Source organism: Pimephales promelas, chromosome 12, assembly GCF_988280905.1.
Source record: "Pimephales promelas chromosome 12, fPimPro1.hap1.1, whole genome shotgun sequence".
Taxonomy (NCBI): domain Eukaryota; kingdom Metazoa; phylum Chordata; class Actinopteri; order Cypriniformes; family Leuciscidae; genus Pimephales; species Pimephales promelas.
Window position 1 is genome coordinate 35,609,654 of NC_142780.1, and position 24,543 is coordinate 35,634,196.

At 33.6% G+C, this 24,543-nt stretch overlaps 1 protein-coding gene and 1 long non-coding RNA gene across 9 annotated transcripts in view; one reads left to right on the top strand and one right to left on the bottom strand.

Moving 5' to 3' along the window:
* The window catches only part of LOC148977080 (uncharacterized), a 301,169-nt gene that overhangs the window by 2,316 nt on the left and 274,310 nt on the right, over positions 1–24,543 (top strand). The gene's annotated exons all lie outside the window — the stretch shown is intronic.
* brd2b (bromodomain containing 2b) lies at positions 149–24,383 on the bottom strand. 7 transcript variants are annotated; one of them, XM_039688746.2, is made up of 13 exons: positions 24,222–24,381; positions 23,953–24,099; positions 22,491–22,779; positions 20,333–20,470; positions 18,912–19,059; positions 16,215–16,390; positions 14,317–14,760; positions 12,092–12,220; positions 10,680–10,937; positions 9,921–10,153; positions 8,416–8,756; positions 2,190–2,315; positions 149–1,123 (listed from the first exon to the last, which is right to left on the bottom strand). In XM_039688746.2, exons 3-13 carry the CDS (start codon positions 22,752–22,754, stop codon positions 993–995), a joined length of 2,388 nt encoding a protein of 795 aa, XP_039544680.2. In that variant the 5' UTR covers positions 22,755–22,779; positions 23,953–24,099; positions 24,222–24,381; the 3' UTR covers positions 149–992. The 7 variants fall into 7 exon arrangements, with proteins under 7 accessions (XP_039544680.2, XP_039544677.2, XP_039544671.2 ...); XM_039688743.2 differs by having other exon boundaries at positions 22,491–22,782; XM_039688737.2 differs by lacking the exon at positions 23,953–24,099 and having other exon boundaries at positions 24,222–24,383.

A 24,543-nucleotide genomic window follows, 5' to 3' on the forward strand; every position in this document is an offset into this window, starting at 1 on the left:
CTCATGCTGGGTTTCTGCAGTGACTTACTTATAATCAGCATTTAAACACCGTCAACATTACTGGTTAGGCTAGGCTGCTGAACTGTACCACACACACACAATTAAGCAATTAAAATGCAATGCACAATATTAAATAAACACCACTTCACACAGTTCACTTGTTGTGTTTGTATTTCCATCCAAATAAAAACCAAAGTATAATCTGGAGTGCATAAACTCTTAATTATACAGCAGATCAGGAATATTATGTCTGAAAGATCTGCCTGTTGTCTTATATATTCAAAAAGAATAATGCGAAGAAATACAAAGAACCAGGATCATGATATTATGGACTATATACAGGAAATAAAAGAGGGTTCTGTTGCTAGACTACAAACCAGATCCACTCTGAACTGAACCAGCGCATTCAAACCCCTGAACCGAGAAGCGTTTAAGAACAAACCCAGTCCGGCGGCGCATTACCGCTGTTAGTTTGAGATTGATGCCACTTCACAGACAAATTTATGACAGAAAGTGGAATTTGACAAACAGATCAAATTGTGGAATATTATATGGTACTGTACACACCCCAACACAGTCGCACAGAAACCTGAACTCTTTAAAGCCAATGCAAAGTAGTTCTTATGTTCTGCCCATGAAATCGTGCATCTCTTCTGTTTTGTTTGCTCAAAACGACCGGCCCGGATATTCAAAGCAGAAGCAAGAAATGTAAATTAAATGGAAGCAAAACAAAACAACAAGCCATTTCGTCAACTAAGAAAAGTAGTTATGATAACACATTCTCATCGGAGTTTCCCATTATGGGCGTTTTGGTAAAAGTCTTCTTTATAAAAGAAAAAAAAATCATCCTACACGATATATACATCTTTTTATATATATATATATATATATACACCGAAGTAAGCCCAGAGATCCTGGGATCAGGAGCTCGGAAAACAACGCGTGTGTGCGGAGGAGCACGGATCTGAACGCTTCCCAGAATTCCCAGTTCTTCACCTGGAGTCGGAGTCGCTGGAGTCGGATGAGGACGAGGATGAGGAGGATGAGGAAGAGTCTGAGCTGGAGCTGCTGGCGCTGAGGCGTGACGACGCTGTTTGAGGGTCCACAACGCTGGGCTTCTCCACTGAAACACACACACACACACACACACACGTGCAAAAACTGCAGTTAACTTCAACTTACATTAAACTTAAATCTGGGAAAATGCTTGTGAATATTGGAAGGAAAAAGAAAAATTAATTTAAAAAAAAAAATAGCTTCCAAGTCATTTTCATATTAGAATACAATAGATGAAAAATGGCTAAAATCTTACTTAGTAATATTACTATTTGTAGTATTTAATATTATTATTCATATTAAAAATGTGTAATATTATAATAATATTTATTATTAAATATGTGTATTATTACAATACAAAACATTAGCAAAATTTCTTATTTTACTAATTTATTTAGTAATGATAATCATTTATGTTATAATATTGGAAACAAAGTATATTTTAAAAATAAATATATATATAATGTTTTTAACTTTAGCCACGCTTGTGAATATTGGAATCAAAGTATATTTTTACAAGGAAAAGTAATTAAGAAAAATAGCTTGTTATTAAAAGCCAAGTCATTTTCATATTGGTTTATGATAGGTTAGAATACAATGGATGAAAGTGTATAAATACAAATATATAAATGGCCAATACTGTAACTTTTTATTTTTAAATAAGAAATATTACTATTGTAATAAAGAAAATCTAAGTATTATTATTATTCATATTAATAAATATTTAATTTAATAAAATATTATATATGTGTATTACAATACATTAGAAAAATGTCTTATTTAATAATTTATTTAGTAATAATAATCATTTATTTTATTATATTGGAAACAAAGTATATTAAAAAAATTAATATACAAGTAGTTTTTACAAGGAAAAATAAAAAAAACAAATTGCTTGTTATTAAAGGCCGAGCAATTTTCAAATAGGTTTATAATATTTTAGAAATAGAAAACAGTGATGAGTGACGCGCTCCACTGACTTCACTCCTATTGGTTGTCGCTCTTCATTTGCATAAAGTTAAACAGATCTCAACTTTGTCGCGTCGCCAGACACGCCTCCTCCAGTCGCTGTCGCGCGTCTCGCCGGAAATCGCTCGTTCCCCATTGAAATGAATGGTATCGTGTTGCCCTACCTTTGGGTTTCTGGGGTTTCTTGGCGGAGTTCAGTTGTCCGCTCACGTCCAGTAACCTCCTCTCCAGCTCTCTCTTCTTCTCCAGGGCCAGATCCTCTCGACTCTTCCCTCCTTCCTTCTTCACCACTGCACACAGGAGGATCATCATTACACTTCATTTACAGAGTCACAATGTACTTACAATAACAGTAAATCATGCATTATTACGTGCAACTAACCCTCAAACAAATCATAATCCTACCCTAACCCTATAGTAAGTACATGTGGATGCTTAATATTACTCAGTCAGTACTTAAATATATTAAATTACACTTTAAATAAATAAAGGGTAACACTTTATCCTTGTTGTTACATATGTTACATGCATAATAATAACAGTAAATTATACATTATTACATGCAACTAACCCTCAACCAAACCCTAATCCTCCAATAACCCTATAGTAAGTACATGTAGTTCAGTACTTAAATATATGATCACACTGTAACGATGACATCTTAAAATAAAGTGTAACCCTTTATGCACTGCACCACAAATAGTCCCAGCTAAAACATGCATTATAACTGATTTTGAAAAATCATGTAAATCATGATGCATATGAAATAACTGAGATATTGAGCTGCACAATTAAAATATGAGATCCCGATTTTCCCACCATTCTGAATATACAACTAGACTAAATAACGTAATGAGGTAAAAAAAAAAGGGTTTGGCAATGATTGCTGCAGTATATTTATACCATCATTTAACTATTTTTAATTATTTAAAAAATGGTTCTGACAATGTTAATTGCTGAACTAAGATTTTACTAAGATTTTTTTATTTTTATCAATGCTTGAATGAATGATTCAATGACTTAAAGATGTCACTTGTTTGATTACTGCAATAATCAGCATTTTTGATTTAATCTAATGAATGATTCAATGACTCACTCGCTCATAAACGATTTCACTGGTTCAAAAATGCTGATTCGTTCAGTGATGAAAAATCTATTGAATGAATGATTCAATGACTCGTTAATAAAGACTTCACTAGTTTAGTTTTTGGATGAATCAGCATTTTTAATTTAATCTATTGAATGAATGATTCAATGACTCACTCGCTCATGAACGATTTCACTGGTTCAAAAATGCAGATTCATCCAGTAATGAAATAAATCTATTGAATGAATGATTCAATGACTCAAAGATGTCACTTGTTTCATTACTGGATCAATCAGCATTTTTTTTTATTTAATCTAATGAACAATTCAATGACTCACTCGCTCATAAACGATTTCACTGGTTCAAAAATGCTGATTCGTTCAGTGATGAAAAATCTATTGAATGAATGATTCAATGACTCGTTAATAAAGACTTCACTAGTTTAGTTTTTGGATGAATCAGCATTTTTAATTTAATCTATTGAATGAATGATTCAATGACTGGTTAATAAAGACTTCACTAGTTTATTTTTTGGATGTATCAGCATTTTTAATTTAATCTATTGAATGAATGATTCAATGACTCACTCGCTCATAAACGATTTCACTGGTTCAAAAATGCTGATTCGTTCAGTGATGAAAAATCTATTGAATGAATGATTCAATGACTCGTTAATAAAGACTTCACTAGTTTAGTTTTTGGATGAATCAGCATTTTTAATTTAATCTATTGAATGAATGATTCAATGACTGGTTAATAAAGACTTCACTAGTTTAGTTTTTGGATGTATCAGCATTTTTAATTTAATCTATTGAATGAATGATTACATGACTCACTCGCTCATAAACGATTTCACTGGTTCAAAAATGCAGATTCATCCAGTAATGAAACAAATCTATTGAATGAATGATTCAATGACTCAAAGATGTCACTTGTTTCATTACTGGATCAATCAGCATTTTTAATTTAATCTATTGAATGAATGATTCAATGACTCACTCGCTCATAAAAGATTTCACTGGTTCAAAAATGGCGATTCATCCAGTAATGAAACAAATCTATTGAATGAATGATTCAATGACTCAAAGATGTCACTTGTTTCATTACTAGATCAATCAGCATTTTTTTTAAATTTAATCTAATGAATGATTCAATGACTCACTCGCTCATAAACAATTTCACTGGTTCAAAAATGCTGATTCGTTCAGTAATGAAAAATCTATTGAATGAATGATTCAATGACTCATTAATAAAGACTTCACTAGTTTAGTTTTTGGATGAATCAGCATTTTTAATTTAATCTATTGAATGAATGATTCAATGACTCACTCGCTCATAAATGATTTCACTGGTTCAAAAATGCCGATTCATCCAGTAATGAAACAAATCTATTGAATAAATGATTCAATGACTCAAAGATGTCACTTGTTTCATTACTGGATCAATCAACATTTTTGATTTAATCTAATGAATTATTCAATGACTCACTCGCTCATAAACGACTTCACTGGTTCAAAAATGCTGATTTGTTCAGTAATGAAAAATCTATTGAATGAATGATTCAATGACTCGTTAATAAAGACTACACTAGTTTAGTTTTTGGATGAATCAGCATTTTTAATTTAATCTATTGAATGAATGATTCAATGACTCACTCGCTCATAAAAGATTTCACTGGTTCAAAAATGCCGATTCATCCAGTAATGAAACAAATCTATTGAATGAATGATTCAATGACTCAAAGATGTCACTTGTTTCATTACTGGATCAATCAGCATTTTTTTTTATTTAATCTAATGAATGATTCAATGACTCACTCGCTCATAAACGACTTCACTAGTTCAAAAATGCTGATTTGTTCAGTGATGAAAAATCTATTGAATGAATGATTCAATGACTCGTTAATAAAGACTTCACTAGTTTAGTTTTTGGATGAATCAGCATTTTTAATTTAATCTATTGAATGAATGATTCAATGACTCACTCGCTCATAAAAGATTTCACTGGTTCAAAAATGCCGATTCATCCAGTAATAAAACAAATCTATTGAATGAATGATTTAATGACTCAAAGATGTCACTTGTTTAATTACTGGATCAATCAGCATTTTTTTTATTTAATCTAATGAATGATTCAATGACTCACTCGCTCATAAACGATTTCACTGGTTCAAAAATGCTGATTCGTTCAGTGATGAAAAATCTATTGAATGAATGATTCAATGACTCGTTAATAAAGACTTTACTAGTTTAGTTTTTGGATGAATCAGCATTTTTAATTTAATCTATTGAATGAATGATTCAATGACTCACTCGCTCATAAACGATTTCACTGGTTCAAAAATGCAGATTCATCCAGTAATGAAACGAATCTATTGAATGAATGATTCAATGACTCAAAGATGTCCCTTGTTTCATTACTGGATCAATCAGCATTTTTTTTTTTATTTAATCTAATGAATAATTCAATGACTCACTCGCTCATAAACGACTTCACTGGTTCAAAAATGCTGATTTGTTCAGTGATGAAAAATCTATTGAATGAATGATTCAATGACTGGTTAATAAAGACTTCACTAGTTTAGTTTTTGGATGTATCAGCATTTTTAATTTAATCTATTGAATGAATGATTCAATGACTCACTCGCTCATAAAAGATTTCACTGGTTCAAAAATGGCGATTCATCCAGTAATGAAACAAATCTATTGAATGAATGATTCAATGACTCAAAGATGTCACTTGTTTCATTACTAGATCAATCAGCATTTTTTTTAAATTTAATCTAATGAATGATTCAATGACTCACTCGCTCATAAACGATTTCACTGGTTCAAAAATGCTGATTCGTTCAGTAATGAAAAATCTATTGAATGAATGATTCAATGACTCATTAATAAAGACTTCACTAGTTTAGTTTTTGAATGAATCAGCATTTTTAATTTAATCTATTGAATGAATGATTCAATGACTCACTCGCTCATAAATGATTTCACTGGTTCAAAAATGCCGATTCATCCAGTAATGAAACAAATCTATTGAATAAATGATTCAATGACTCAAAGATGTCACTTGTTTCATTACTGGATCAATCAGCATTTTTGATTTAATCTAATGAATTATTCAATGACTCACTCGCTCATAAACGACTTCACTGGTTCAAAAATGCTGATTTGTTCAGTAATGAAAAATCTATTGAATGAATGATTCAATGACTCGTTAATAAAGACTTCACTAGTTTAGTTTTTGGATGAATCAGCATTTTTAATTTAATCTATTGAATGAATGATTCAATGACTCACTAGCTCATAAACGATTTCACTGGTTCAAAAATGCTGATTCATCCAGTAATGAAACAAATCTATTGAATGAATGATTCAATGACTCAAAGATGTCACTTGTTTCATTACTGGATCAATCAGCATTTTTTTTTATTTAATCTAATGAATGATTCAATGACTCACTCGCTCATAAACGACTTCACTAGTTCAAAAATGCTGATTTGTTCAGTGATGAAAAATCTATTGAATGAATGATTCAATGACTCGTTAATAAAGACTTCACTAGTTTAGTTTTTGGATGAATCAGCATTTTTAATTTAATCTATTGAATGAATGATTCAATGACTCACTCGCTCATAAAAGATTTCACTGGTTCAAAAATGCCGATTCATCCAGTAATAAAACAAATCTATTGAATGAATGATTCAATGACTCAAAGATGTCACTTGTTTCATTACTGGATCAATCAGCATTTTTTTTATTTAATCTAATGAATGATTCAATGACTCACTCGCTCATAAACGATTTCACTGGTTCAAAAATGCTGATTCGTTCAGTGATGAAAAATCTATTGAATGAATGATTCAATGACTCGTTAATAAAGACTTCACTAGTTTAGTTTTTGGATGAATCAGCATTTTTAATTTAATCTATTGAATGAATGATTCAATGACTCACTCGCTCATAAACGATTTCACTGGTTCAAAAATGCCGATTCATCCAGTAATGAAACGAATCTATTGAATGAATGATTCAATGACTCAAAGATGTCCCTTGTTTCATTACTGGATCAATCAGAATTTTTTTTTATTTAATCTAATGAATAATTCAATGACTCACTCGCTCATAAACGACTTCACTGGTTCAAAAATGCTGATTCGTTCAGTGATGAAAAATCTATTGAATGAATGATTCAATGACTGGTTAATAAAGACTTCACTAGTTTAGTTTTTGGATGTATCAGCATTTTTAATTTAATCTATTGAATGAATGATTCAATGACTCACTCGCTCATAAAAGATTTCACTGGTTCAAAAATGGCGATTCATCCAGTAATGAAACGAATCTATTGAATGAATGATCCAATGACTCAAAGATGTCACTTGTTTCATTACTGGATCAATCAGCATTTTTTTATTTATTTAATCTAATGAATGATTCAATGACTCACTCGCTCATAAACGATTTCACTGGTTCAAAAATGCTGATTCGTTCAGTGATGAAAAATCTATTGAATGAATGATTCAATGACTCGTTAATAAAGACTTCACAAGTTTAGTTTTTGGATGAATCAGCATTTTTTAAATTAATCTATTGAATGAATGATTCAATGACTCACTCGCTCATAAAAGATTTCACTGGTTCAAAAATGTCGATTCTTCCAGTAATGAAACAAATCTATTGAATGAATGATTCAATGACTCAAACATGTCACTTGTTTCATTACTGGATCAATCAGCATTTTTGATTTAATCTAATGAATGATTCAATGACTCACTCGCTCATAAACAATTTCACTGGTTCAAAAATGCTGATTCGTTCAGTGATGAAAAATCTATTGAATGAATGATTCAATGACTCGTTAATAAAGACTTCACTAGTTTAGTTTTTGGATGTATCAGCATTTTTAATTTAATCTATTGAATGAATGATTCAATGACTCACTCGCTCATAAACGATTTCACTGGTTCAAAAATGCTGATTCATCCAGTAATGAAACAAATCTATTGAATGAATGATTCAATGACTCGTTAATAAAGACTTCACTAGTTTAGTTTTTGGATGGATCAGCATTTTTAAATTAATCTATTGAATGAATGATTCAATGACTCACTCGCTCATAAAAGATTTCACTGGTTCAAAAATGCTGATTCATCCAGTAATGAAACAAATCTATTGAATGAATGATTCAATGACTCATTCATAAAGATTTGTTTCATTTTAATCTCTTAACGATTGATCGTGCAGCTCAATTTCGACAGAAAATGTTGATGTTTTTAAGCTATATCATCCAGGTTTACTTACGATCATCAAATCTCAGCTCACCATACGGTTTGCGGGGCTTCTTGCGCAGGCAGGTCATGACGTAGCGCTCCAGCTCGCGCAGCGTGGACGGCTTCAGCGTTTCGAAGTCGATCTCGATCTCCTCGGGGTTGGTGTCCCGCAGCGAGGGCTCTCGAGACTGGATGATGTGGACCACGCGCCCCAGTTTCTCCCCGGGAAGCTTGTTGATATCCAGACTGAGCTGCCGCTTGTCATCGTAACTCATGGGAAGACCGTCCTCTTCTTCCTCAGAGTCGTAGTGGGGCAAGCACACGGGGGCGGCCGGAGCAAAACGAGATGACGAGGCCGATTTCTTCGTGTTCCTGTTGGAGTAAATAAATCGAATTAATTTGATATATAAATAAACTAGACGTGTAACGAGACCCTGATGTTACGATACGATATTATTGCAACACTCCAAGACATAAAAATAAAGGGTTAACAATACGTTTTATATCACGATCTTACCAATTCTTGCGATGTGCTATCGAGAATATCCAGATTGGAACAAGCTTATAGACTAGGGCTGGGTAATAAATATCGATTTCTCGATATTAATCAATTCTCATTTTTACGAACCGATATCGATTCATCCCGTTTCATTTGAATGAATGGAACATTGTATCGCAATAATCTTTGTCCTTTGTTACTATTGATATGAAACAAAGTCTCAGTTTTCAAATTATGTCCATTTTTTTTAGAAATTAAAAAATATAAATAACGTTTTGTCGCTGTGAAAAAATAACTCTAGAGAGGAGCATTTTGCTAAATATATACACCATATTACATATGCATTATAATCTTAATGTTCTTCAATATTTAATGCATATTTGAATAAATCTGGCAAGTTTTTATGACAGCCACCATTAAATGTTTATATTTCATATAATCTTCTTATTATGAAAATAAATAAAAGTGTAATTTAAGTGTTTGTATAGCTACAAAACAGTTGATTATTACCTTCATATTAGGCTACAACTAGACTCCCATATACAGCATTAGTTAAGAGATTTGATTTCCTTGAGAAAATTTGCCATTTATTGTAACTGATATCCAAAATAATCGAATCAAATTGGAATCGAAATCGAATCGAATTGTGAAATTTGTGTCAATACTCAGCCCTATTATAGACTGATCCATTTTCACAGTTTAAAACACAGTATTTCATTAATCAATCCGTTGCCAAAATAGTCAAACTAGTGGTCGACCGATATTGGTTTTTGAAGGTTGACATCTTAAAAGAGCAGACCGGCCGAAATATGAAAATGAATTAAAAAATAAATCTTTAAATTAAACTTACTTGATTTAGATGGCAACTTATTGATTCTGTGATCCATATTATTGTATTTTTCACGAATAAAGAAATCCACACTGATGCATTTCTGTATTGCGATATATTGTTAAACCCCTAAAATATACAATTCAAAACATTACTTTTGGACATAATAATGGTCATCCCTATTATCACATTATATCTCAAAACTCACTTGTTTTTGCTGCTTTTCTTGGCCGGGGTTTTCTTGCTCTGTGTGGATGACAGTGACGCTCGGCTCGATTTGCTTTTAGGCACTTTGTCCCGTTCGTCAGCCACACTCCGACTTCCTCTGCGCTTCTCCGGCTTCTTTTTCTTCTTCTTGTCCTTCTTTTTCTCTCGTTTTCTTTTGGGTTTGACGATCGGGCCAGATGAGAGGGCGGCGAGCTGCTCGTGCACCGCTCTGAGCTGAAACACAACACCAGAGTTACCATCCCACTGTGATTGGCAAACATTGATTAATTAATTATATACATACACACGGATATAAACATTAGAAATTCAAAAGTTTGGGATCGGTAAGATTTTTAAATATTTATACCGATATTAACCTAATATCGGTAAGAAATTTAAATATGCTGATTATATTAAATATGTGAATATCTAGTAAAGTGTAATTTATTCCTGTGATTTTCAGCATCATTACGCCAGTCTTCAGTGTCACATGATCCTTCAGAAATCACTCTAATATGATGATTTGATGCTCAAGAAACATTTATGATTATTATCGGTTGAAAACTGTTCTATTTATTTGAAATAGAATCTTTTGTAACATTATAAATGTCTTTACTGTAACTTTTGATCAATTTAATGCATCCTTGCTGAATAAAAATATAGTGTTTTTCTTCAAATGTATTCAAATAGAAAATTGTATAACAAATAAATAATGTATAACATGTATGTGAAGATGTGTGTAACAGGAAGGTCTGTGTACCTGAGTACACACCTGGTCCTGTAGTTGGGCCAGGCGTTGAGCTCGCTCCTCCTCGCTGTCCGAGCTCGGCTCACTGTCGCTGCTCGGCTCGCTCTCCGACGAAGAGGAAGAGGAGGATGAAGAGGACGAGGAGGATGATGAAGAGGAGGAGTGGTGCATTCCCAGCATGCCCCTGTTCCGTCCCAATGGAATAGGAGACAATTCCTCTTCCTCCGAAACCTCGTCGGGCATTTTGGCGAAGCGAAACTCAAACACGTCCTGTGGAAAGGCACAGGGGAAATAGAATCTATCTAAAATCTAAAATCAGGTGTAATAATTTAAAACAAAAGTTAATTACTGGGAAATTGACAATATATGTCAGTGATAAAAGTAAAGTGTTATTATTATCTATTTTAAAAAATTTTAAAAGTTGTTCTTTGTATATTATTTTACTTGTATTATATATTTATTTTTTTCTTTTATGTATTTAAATCACTCTCAGTTTGACTAGGCCGATATTACCCAAAATAATATCAGGCTTTATTTTTTCCAAAAAAAAAAAAGAAAATTTAAATAACACAAATAAAAATGAAAATAAGAATAAAATGAAAAAATAATAATTCTTTTTTAATAATAATAATAAACTACATAATTATTTACTTCACTTAAATTATAAACTATTTAAATCACGTATTAATAATACTAATATTTAAAAATACTAAAATGAATCATAATAATAATAAAATATTTAAACAAATACTACAAATAATTATTTTATATATTATAAACTTTTTTAACTGCTGTTTAACTAGGTAGAATTGAATAAAGGATTTATTTTCTCCAAATAAACAATAAATAATACATGTTTATAATAATAAATAATTATAATAAAATAAATAAAAATAATTTAAAACATTTAAAATAATAAAAACAAAAATATTTTTACAAAATAAAAATGCAAATAAAAAATTATAATCATATATAAATAATTAAGGCTTTATTTTCTCTAATAAAACAATAAAATAACCATTTAAAAACACTCAAATGAAAAATAAAGAATAAAAACTACAAAATAATTATTTAATTATAAAATGACTAAAATACTAAAATTATCAAAAATAATAATAAAAACAGCAACTAATAATAATAATAATAATAATAATAATAATTAAAGAAATGTTTATTTTATTTAAATAATAACTTTTTAAATAACTGTTTAACTAGGCTGATTTAAATAAAGCTTTATTTCCTCCAAATAAACACATATTTAAAATAATAATCAAAAAATAATATTACAAAAGAAAAAAAATCCTCTCTCAAACAAGTCCAGCTTAAAATCACTAAACAGCTGGCACAAAACCAGCATATTTTCGGATCATTAAGGTTATTATTTTGCATTTAAGCATACGGGAGAGGCGGATGAGTTTACGCACCTGCAGTTTCCGTGCCATGCTGACCACGTCATGTTCGGGAGGGTTGTACTTGTAACAGTTGGAGAACATGAGCCTGACATCGGCGCTGAACTGCTGGGCATCTCTGTACTCGCGCTCGTCCATCTTCCTCTGAGCAACACACAACACAGGAGGAGTGTGAGTTACGTGCAGCGGCCGAGACAATCAGACACACAACGATTTGATACATTTAACAAATAAGCTTTAAAGCCCACTCTTAAGCAATGAAACAGTTATGAGGATTCATCTTTAGAGGTATGAATTCATGGATTCATATTTACAGTTATGAGGATTCATCTATAGAGGTATGAATTCATCTATAGAGTTATGAGGATTCATCTATAGAGTTATGAGGATTCATGGATTCCACTATAGAGTTATGGATTCCTCTATAGAGTTATGAGGATTCATCTAGAGTTATGGATTCATGGATTCCACTATAGAGTTATAGATTCCTCTATAGAGTTATGGATTCCTCTATAGAGTTAAGGATTTGTCTATAGATTTATGGATTTGTCTATTGATTTATGGATTTGTCTATTGATTTATTGATTAATTTATAGAGTTATGGAGTCATCTATAGAGTTATGGATTAATCTATAGACTTATAGATTAATCTATAGAGTTATGGATTTATCTATAGTGTTATGAGGATTCATCTATAGAGTTATGGATTCATGGATTCCACTATAGAGTTATAGATTCCTCTATAGAGTTATGGATTCCTCTATAGAGTTAAGGATTTGTCTATAGATTTATGGATTTGTCTATTGATTTATGGATTTGTCTATTGATTTATTGATTAATTTATAGAGTTATGGAGTCATCTATAGAGTTATGGATTAATCTATAGACTTATAGATTAATCTATAGAGTTATGGATTTATCTATAGTGTTATGAGGATTCATCTATAGAGTTATGGATTCATGGATTCCTCTATAGAGTTATGGATTCCTCTATAGAGTTATGGATTCCTCTATAGAGTTATGGATTTGTCTATAGATTTATGGATTTGTCTATTGATTTATGGATTTGTCTATTGATTTATGGATTTGTCTATGGAGTTATGGATTCATGGATTCCACTATAGAGTTGTGGATTTGTCTATTGATTTATTGATTAATTTATAGAGTTATGGAGTCATCTATAGAGTTATGGATTAATCTATAGACTTATAGATTAATCTATAGAGTTATGGATTTATCTATAGTGTTATGAGGATTCATCTATAGAGTTATGGATTCATGGATTCCACTATAGAGTTATGGATTCCTCTATAGAGTTATGGATTTGTCTATAGATTTATGGATTTGTCTATTGATTTATGGATTTGTCTATTGATTTATGGATTTGTCTATGGAGTTATGGATTCATGGATTCCACTATAGAGTTATGGATTTGTCTATTGATTTATTGATTAATTTATAGTTATGGAGTCATCTATAGAGTTATGGATTAATCTATAGACTTATAGATTCATCTATAGAGTTATGGATTTATCTATAGTGTTATGAGGATTCATCTATAGAGTTATGGATTCATGGATTCCACTATAGAGTTATGGATTCCTCTATAGAGTTATGGATTTGTCTATAGATTTATGGATTTGTCTATTGATTTATGGATTTGTCTATTGATTTATGGATTTGTCTATGGAGTTATGGATTCATGGATTCCACTATAGAGTTATGGATTTGTCTATTGATTTATTGATTAATTTATAGTTATGGAGTCATCTATAGAGTTATGGATTAATCTATAGACTTATAGATTCATCTATAGAGTTATGGATTTATCTATAGTGTTATGAGGATTCATCTATAGAGTTATGGATTCATGGATTCCTCTATAGAGTTATGGATTCATCTATAGAGTTATGGATTCATGGATTCCTCTATAGAGTTATGGATTTGTCTATAGATTTATGGATTTGTCAATTGATTCATTGATTAATTTATAGAGTTATGGAGTCATCTATAGAGTTGTGGATTAATCTATAGAGTTATGGATAAGTTAAGGATTCATCTATATTGTTATGAGGATTCCTCTATAGAGTTATGGATTTGGATTGGAATGTAGTAAACAGTGAGACCATGAACTAAAGTCTAACCCCAATTTTGCATCAAGAATACAAGCTTAAAGCAAGTTAAAAGCGCCTAACTGATTATTAAAACAACTAAGAAAGGTCAAAGTTCGTGCATGTCACCTTGATGGTGCTGAGGTCCATGGGGTGTTTGATGATGTCGTTGTAGTCGTGCAGGCCCAGTGTTGACGTGTCCACGGGTTTGTAGAAGGGCCAGGCGTACGCCGCATGTTTCTTGCACAGCAGTTCTTTAAGGACGCCGCTACAGTAGCGAAGCTGCTTGCTAAGTTTCCCGCGCCGCGAGGGCTGATGGGGTCGCACGGACTCGGGGAGGTCTTTACGGGGAGGTTTGATTGGCCGACGGGACAGGGGTCGACCCGAGGCGGGCTGGAGGAGCGTGGGCTCGTTCACTCCTGTACCGGGAGAGCAGATTACAGGCGTGGAGGACAGAGAGTGAGGAATCTCTCCGTGACCTTTCCCCATTCCTCCCATCCGAGCCGCCGAGGTCACGGGGAAGCCGAGGGTAGTGGGAGTGGTGGTGTCGGCTTTACGCTTCACGCCCTTCTTCTGCAGAGACAACAGAGACATAAGCGTCGCTTTTAGTGGCCGTGATATCTACATACTTCAAATCAACCAATCAGAAGCTGTAAATGAGAGCAATGGCAGAAGACAAGCCAATCACAGACCAATGGCTTGTGAAGACTCGCAAAAGCAGGATTAACTACATCTACAGTGTATTTAGTCTCAGATTTTTGGGAGATTTACTGCACAATATATATATTAAATGTTGTAATATATAGTATGGAATTAAACTGAGTGACAGCTTCAGTGATTATAAAAAGCAATCTTTTCTTACTCATTTTCTAAATGTCATAATCATTTGTTAACAGACAAGTATTCATTACTCAGTGAGCTCATTGTTTCTGCATTAAAGTATTACATTGTTTAAATTAATACTTGTTTCGCTAACTGTGATTTGTATATGTACATTTCTGAAATACATAACTTAGACAGTTTCCTCTGATTACAGATCTCTATACATTGTGGAATAGTGTCTGTTTGTGTGTGTGTGTGTGCTATTAAAAAAATATTAAACCAATTATTAAAATTTGTTGTGTGTGTGACTGAGTGAGTGTGTGTGTGTGAGAGAGAGAGTGAGAGTGTGAGTGTTATTAAAAAAATATTAAACCAATTATTAAAAAGTTTTGTGTGTGACTGAGTCAGTGCGTGTGCGTGCGTGTGTGTGTGTTTCTGTTTATATTACATTGTGTGGACCACGAGTATAGTAAAACCTGAAAATCACCTACATTTGTGTGTGTGTGTGTGTGTAAGAGTGTGTGTAAGTTATTAAAAAAAAATATTAAACCAATTATTAAAAAAGTTTTGTGTGTGAGTGAGAGTGTGTGTGTGTGTGTGCGCGTGTGTGTGTTTCTGTTTATATTACATTGTGTGGACCACGAGTATAGTAAAACCTGAAAATCACCTACATTTGTGTGTGTGTGTGTGTGTGTGTGTGTGTGTGTAAGAGTGTGTGTAAGTTATTAAAAAAAAAATATTAAACCAATTATTAAAAAAGTTTTGTGTGTGAGTGAGAGTGTGTGTGTGTGTGTGTTTCTGTTTATATTACATTGTGTGGACCAAATGTCCCAAATGAGTGTGTAAGAGTGTGTGTAAGTTATTAAAAAAATATTAAACCAATTATTAAAAAAGTTTTGTGAGTGTGTGTGTGTATCTGTTTATATTACATTGTGTGGACCAAATCACCTACATTTGAGTGTGTGTGTGTGTGTGTGTGTGTGTGTAAGAGTGTGTGCAAGTTATTAAAAAAATATTAAACCAATTATTAAAAAAGCCTGTGTGGGTGCGAGTGAGAGTGTGTGTGTGTGTGTGTGTGAGAGAGTTTGAGTGCGTGTCTGTGAGACTGTGTGAGTGTGTGTGTGTGTGCGAGTGAGTGTGTGAGAGAGAGTTTGAGTGAGTGTGTGTGATAGTGTGAGTGTGTGTGATGGTGTGTGTGTGTGCACCTTTGCCGTGGGTTGAGTGGGTGGGGGGGTCATCAGTGGTGTGGGAGGGCCGGTGTTGCTCAGCAGGGTCTGTGGAGGAGTGGAGAAGCGTGAATCTGGCGTCTCGGGGGATGACGGAGAGTAGGCCGACTGAGACACCGCCGGCACCTGGTGAGCCGTCTGCACACTTCCTCCCCCTGATGGAGACAATACACTATCAGACGCAAATATCACAAAGCTTTGCCAAAGAGACAGAAAGAGGAATTAACCACTTAAAGTCCCCCTGTAGTCAATCATTTAATTCCTTAAAACTGCCTCATTTAGTATGCGTGGTTCTACGAATATGCAAATGAGCCCCGCCTCGACCTTGTAACCAAAGTCTGACTTTATTTCTCATATTTCTGACTTTTTTTCCTCGCAATTCTGACTTTATATCTCATACTTCTGAATTTTTTATCATAATTCTGAATGCTTTTCACACAATTCTAACTTTATATCTCACAATTCTGACTTCATATCTCACAATTTTGACTTTATAACTCACAATTCTGACTTTATATCTTACAATTCTGACTTTATATCTCACAATTCTGACTTTATAACTCACAATTCTGACTTTATATCTCACAATTCTGACTTTATATCTCGCAATTCTGACTTCATATCTCACAATTTTGACTTTATAACTCACAATTCTGACTTTATATCTCACAATTCTGACTTTATAACTCACAATTCTGACGTTATAACTCACAATTCTGACTTCATATCTCACAATTTTGACTTTATAACTCACAATTCTGACTTTATATCTCACAATTCTGACTTTATATCTCGCAATTCTGACTTTATATCTCGCAATTCTGACTTTATATCTCACAGTTCTGACTTTATATCTCGCAATTCTGACTTTATATCTCACAATTCTGACTTTATATCTCACAATTCTGACTTTATATCTCGCAATTCTGACTTCATATCTCACAATTTTGACTTTATATCTCACAATTCTGACTTTATATCTCACAATTCTGACTTTATATCTCACAATTCTGACCTTATCTCACAATTTTTACTTTATAACTCACATTTCTGACTTTATATCTCACAATTCTGACTTTTATCATGCAATTCTGAGAAGAAAAAAAGGAGTCAGAATTGTAACATAAAAAGTCGCAATTACCTTTTTATTTTTTATACAGTAGCGGACACGAATTTCCATCATTTTACTTTGTTATAAATTAATTTTACCATAATGTGTCACCATATTAATATATTTTGTAGATTTTTTTTTACATTACAGTAATGAGAATTACATTTTTTCCATGCATTACAGTAATTAAAGCATTAAAATGTGCTTCATTGTCAAATAGAGTGTCATAATAAAAAACAGGCTTCATTTTCTTCAAGCAAAACATAATTTTGTGAAATATAATAAGAGCTTTTTCAGTGCACACCTTCAGCATTATATATATTATACCTGTTTTGTTTTCAGTGGAGTTTTGTTATTTCTATTATTATTTATTATTATTATTTATTATTATTATTATTTGCATGTTTAATTCAGATGTGTACATTGAACTAGAGTTACAACAGATATTAGAAACGTTTTGAGGTTTGTAGCCTAATAGTGTAGTGCCTCTTTAAGAGATGAGTGTGCTGTGGAACATGTGACCGGAGTTCACTATGTTTAAAGGAAGTGCGATTCTTTGAATCTATATTGACTTCAACCCGGTGTGCAGCCACTTGGTAAGCTCTCTTAATTTTAATGTTTCTTGTCTGCTTTATGATGTATGCTTCATGTTGTTTGCTTTCACCCATGCATCTATATTGTACTGTGTTTGTGTCCGTTTCACGAGAAAGATAATGCTATGCTCTGATAACAAGCTTAGTTAACTAAGTTGACGAGGTACCCGTGAGACAAAGCTAACATTTTAGACTTACTTAAAACATCGCTATAGAAGATGTGTCCATTTGTGTTTACTTTATCTGATTTTAAACATCTTTGAAGTATAAATCGCGGGCTGGTATCTAATGTGAGTAATGTTATCCTTCCCGGTTTGCCGTGGGGCATTCTGGGAAATGTAGTTCCAGCTGTAGTTTACTGCTTGTATGGGTTTGGTAGGACTTGATTATGGTGCATAGTGTATGAAGTGTGAGGCATGTACATAAAAATTATGTGTTGATGATTACTGTTATTATTATGGTGTATTTATATAGTGATTATTATTATTATAAATGTTTTGTATTTTGATTCATGTTATTTATTTTTTGCATATTGTTATTTGAATTATGTATGAACTAGTATACACATGAAAGTTTAAATGTTGTATTTTCTTATCTTCTCAGGTTTATTACCTGGTTGTTTATTTGTGAAATAAAACAAATAAAGTGAAATCCTGAGTAATATCCATCCTTTGTGCACTGGGTTGCCCTTTCCGTGGGGAGAACACGGAACAATACCCTATCTCTGATTGGTTACAAGGTGGTTTGTGACGTCAGAAACACCAGCGATTTCACACCGTGTTTTTGAGACTGTCTTTGGTTCACTGCAGTTTTAAGGAGGAAATACTCAGCAATGCTGTCCACTTATCAACTTACACATGGTTTGAGTTAAAGCGTATTAAAAACATCACATTTAAAAGCTTGATTGTGACCACAGGGGGACTTTAACATCTAAACGGGCTGACTGTGCTAGATTATGACTGTGCAACTCACCTCTGCCTCTGCGACCTTTAATGGTTTTAGCTCCTCTACCTTTAGGAGTCGGAGGGAGAAACTCGACCTCATCCGGGGGCATCTGGGCAACTTTCTGTAAGAAGACCTTCTCCAGAGACTGTGCCATCAGCACAATGTCATCTGTGGGCTGAGAAACAACGCAGCGGCATCAGTTATGGACATTAGTACGGAGCCTCTAAAGGGACATGAAGAAAAATGTGGAAAATATCTATCGCACATGTTTGCATTCCCCTCTTACCTGCAAAGAACACAAAAGTTTTCAGAGGGAATGTCCAAATAATTTCTCTTTATTACATAAAACCGTTCAATTGTTGGAAGGATGTTTTTGAAAAAACACCAAAGCTGCACTTATTTTATTAAAAATCACTCTAATATGAGGATCTGACGATCAAGAAACATTTATGAATATTATCAATGTTGAACACAGTTTAAGATTTTAGTGGAAATCGTGATAATATTTTTTTTTTTGGGATTCTTTGATTCTTGAGCATTTATTTGAAATGGAATCATTGGAAATATTATACATTTTTGTCACTTTGATCAATTTAATGTGCCCTTGATGAATAAATTGGTTTTATTGCTGACTATTGGTAATATTTTAAGAGTTCAGATGCAAAAGCCTCTAAGTGCCATTTGAAATTTTTCTTCTAGAATGATCATTTTTATTAAGCTTGTATTTTTAAGTTCAGTTCAATTGCAATGAATATTACCTATTAATTGTCATTTAAGTGAAATTACTGAACTTGAATATATAAGCTTGATAAAAATGATCATTCTAGAAGAAAATTTCAAATGGCACTTAGAGGCTTTTGCATCTGAACTCTTCATTTGTTTATTTTCCTGAGCCCAAACTTTTGAACGGTAGTGTAGGTGGACATATATTAATACATGCATGGTTCAAGTACAGCTAGAAAGTATAATCTCTTATTTTAAATATGAAATGTCACCTATAACCATTTGAATTTGTCACATTTTATTTCAGTGCACTATGTGCTTATTAACCAAGGTTGGCTATACAGGTGAAAGATCATGCAAAAGTTCATTTATTTCAGTAATTCAACTTTAAAGGTGATACTAATATATTATATAGACTCATTACATGCAAAGTGAGATATTTAAGCCTTTATTTGTTATAATAGTGATGATTATGGATTACAGATATGAAAAATGAGAATATTGTGAAAAGGTTTTCATATCTGTAAACTATTATAACAAATAAAGGCTTGAAATATCTCACTTTGCATGTAATGAGGATATATAATATATTAGTTTCATATTGAAATGCTCACAAAGGACTCAAAATTTTAATCTTATAACAAGCACTCGATTTCCAATCCAACTAATGCCTCCATTGCATTTGCAACACACACACACACACACACACACACACACACACACACCTTATTGTAAATGTAGCAGTTAGTGAACATGGTATTGAAGTCCTGCAGGCATTCGTCGGCGCTGCAGTAGTAGTTATTCTCCAGCCGTCTCTTGATGGAGCCCATGTCCATCGGCTGTTTAATGATCTTATGGTAGTCCTGAAAGCAAAACAGGCATCATTGGAGATCATATCATCTGTGCATATGAATATGGGGAAGGTCAACGCTTGTAGACGTGCTGTCAGAATATTGGTAATAAGAGTCTGAAAGTGATCGGATACAACTTACAACAACATACGGTCAAACCAAACATTATTCAGACATTTGTGCAGGACACTATAGATCATTTCTGTAAGTGAGGAGAGCAAAATAAAGTAAACTGACATATTACACCCAAATATTCTTCATACTGTGCTACCAGTCAAATATGAGTCCTCCACTTTGAGCTGATCATGTTTTGCTGAAGTGTGTTTTCTGCTCTTTTTGAACAACATGAAGCATTGCTTGGTCACTGGTTGAACTAAACTGGTATTATCTAATTGTGTAGTTAAATTTAACAGATATTCAACATAATTCATGTGTGAGAGTCCAACAGAAGGAATGACAAAACCAGTCAAATATCCACTGATCTGAGAACTGAGCTCTGTTTATCACTCTGTTTAAACTGAGATAATGTGAGAAATGTAGAAGGTGTCTGAATAAATTTAGGTTTGACTGTAGTATATATAAAGTCTCACCCAGGCACCAGTTATCATTTAAATCAAAAGTATGATAAAACAGTAATATTGAATTTGAAATAACTTTTGAGGATTTCTGTGTGGACACATTAATAAAATGCCAAGCACATGGTTTTAGAACAACACGAGTTAATAATGACAATTTAGCACTTTTATGATGGATGGATGCACTTTTATCATGGATGGATGGATTTTAATGATGGATGGATGGATTAAATGATGGATGGATGGACTTAAATGAGGGATGGACTTAAATGATGGATGGATGGATTAAATGATGGATGGACTTAAATGATGGATGGATAGACTTAAATGATGGATGGATGGACTTTAATGATGGATGGATGGATTAAATGATGGATGGATGGATTAAATGATGGATGGATGGACTTAAATGATGGATAGATGGACTTAAATGATGGATGGATGGATGGACTTAAATGATGGATGGATGGATGGATGAACTTAAATGATGGATGGATGGATGGACTTAAATGATGGATGGATGGACTTTAATGATGGATGGATGGACTTAAATGATGGATGGATGGATGGATTAAATGATGGATGGATGGATTAAATGATGGATGGATGGACTTAAATGATGGATAGATGGACTTTAATGATGGATGGATGCACTTATGATGGATGGATGCACTTTTGTGAAGGATGGATGCACTTATGATGGACAGATGCACTTTAATGATGGATGGATGCACTTTAATGATGGATGGATGGACTTATGATGGATAGATGCACTTTAATGATGGATGGATGCACTTTTATGATGGATATATGCCCTTTTATGATGGACAGATGCACTTTAATGATGGATGGATGCACTTTTATGATGGATAGATGCACTTTTATGATGGATGGACGCACTTATGATGGATAGATTCACTTTTATGATGGACAGATGCACTTATGATGGATGGATGGATGGATGGATGGACTTTAATGATGGATGCACTTATGATGGACAGATGGATGGATGCACTTATGATGGATGGATGCACTTTTATGATGGATAGATGCACTTTTATGATGGATAGATGCACTTTTATGATGGACAGATGGATGGATGCACTTATGATGGATGGATGCACTTTTATGATGGATGGATGCACTTTTATGATGGATAGATGCACTTTTATGATGGATAGATGCACTTTTATGATGGATAGATGCACTTTGATGGACTTCAAAACAGAAAAACATCCATTCACTGCCATTACAAAGCTTGGAAGAGCCAGGACATTTTTAATATAACTGATTATATTCGTCTGAAAGAAGAATGTCATAAACACCAAGGGTGACTTGAGGTTGAGCAAATCATGGGCTAATTTTCATTTTTTCATCACGGAAGAGATGAGTTTTCATTAATGACAGAATTCACATTTTTGGGGTGATTTGGTCTCAGAAAGTGATCGTTCACTCACAGGTAAGCCGAGTCGGACTGCGTCCACGGGTTCATGGAAAGGCCACGCGAAATGATGCCGCCACAACGCTTTGACCAGGACCTTGTGTAGGAACTGCAGCTGGTTGGTGGTGCGTCCCAGTCGGCCCGAGTCGTTCAACGAGGGCTGTTGGGGTGGAGGAGGACCGGGTGGAGGCGCGTGGGGCAGAGACGGGCTCTCGAAGCCCTCGTACAGCAGAGACGGTTTACGGATCCGCTTTCCCGAACTCGGCTCCATCCCACTCATGACAGACAGACTCACTCCCACAGAACTGCTGCCACACAAACATATACAAACACCAGAGAAATAGCAGCATTTAACCTCTGGTCTGAAGGATAAGGACATTCAAATATTAATATGAAACAAATAATGCAATTATATGTATAGTATATTGCATATTGAACACTGCAACTGCAAACTAGAGCTACAATAACAATTACCCATAATACCTTTACTTAATATACACAACATTTAAAAAATAAACATAACATATAAAAAAATATGCACACATATATAAATGCAGTTATACAGTATAATATTGCATATTGAACACTTTTATATATTTATTAGTGCTGTCAAATCGATTAATTGCACCTAACATAAGTTTTTACATCAATACAAACTTTTATAGTAGATGTATAATCAAGTTTAATTCATTTGACAGCACTAATGGAAATACAGTGTATATACATATACACTTTTTCATTTTTTGGAGAATGGACATTCTTGTTAAAATAGTGCTTATTATATTTAGAGTTACTATTGTACTTTAGATTGTAACTTTAAGTTTCATATTTGTGTGTGTATCCTTCAGAAATAATTCTATTGTAATGATTATATGCTGCTCAAGAAACATTTATTAACACTATTTATTAATTTTGAAAACCATTGTGCTGCATCATATTTTTGAATAAATCATGACACAATTTAGATAGATAGATAGATAGATAGATAGATAGATAGATAGATAGATAGATAGATAGATAACCTTTATGAACACATTTTTACTGGAAACATTTATCATTTTAAACCATTTCTACTGCTTCCAGTATCAATTTCAACAAATGGTTTAACTTACAAGCCATAAAAACTCGTACAGTGGAAAGGGCCATTAAGAAGATATATGAAATAATTACAGACACATTAATACAAAATTCATCTCATGCAGGGAATGGTAGTGCATTAGCATCAGGACAAAATCAACTGTATAGAACATAAATACTGTAAAGCTACTAACTGTCATTCAGTCTGTCCCGCCTATTCTCTGTTTGTAAACAAGTGTTCGCTGCATTCATGGCCAACCAGCACAGCTCTACACACACACACACACACACACACACACACACACACACACACACACACACACACACACACACACACACACACACACACACACACAATGACAACTCAAACATGACCCATTCATTCATTACACTGCACTTACATTATGTGAGTTTCAGTGAGTGTGGCCCTTTAAATGCTGAAGATGGCGGAGGGAAATGATGCAGTACAGACCCACAACACAGTGATGCTCGCTGCATGCTATTATTATAAAGGCTGGAACTCGTTTAAAACGCCGTTTTAACATCCACTATGAGATACAAGAAAGAAAATGAACTTGTAAACAAACGCTTCCTCCCCTTTTCCTCATCCTTTGTGATTACAGACACGCATAGGATTAGTTTATAGGCTCCGAAGGCACGCCAATACTACCTGTCAAGAGACGGGTTGATGGCTGCCTCCATTCGGATGGATCGCGAATGTTTTGCGTCGCGGAATCCTGCGTTTTCGCCCCCGTTTTATTGTTATTCAGCTCCTTATGCTCGAGCTTCCCCGCGCCGTACAACTAGCAAATGGCGCCTTTCAATTTCCGCTCCTGGGTTTTTATATAAAAACGCCAATGACCAATCAGAATTCGTCCCGCCTCAGAAGTTGATTTCTTATTGGCTGAGTCTGACGCCGTTCCACCGTTAGACACGCCCAGGGAGTTTATATATGACTCACGGTTACCATCTAGTGAGGATTTTAAGATTAT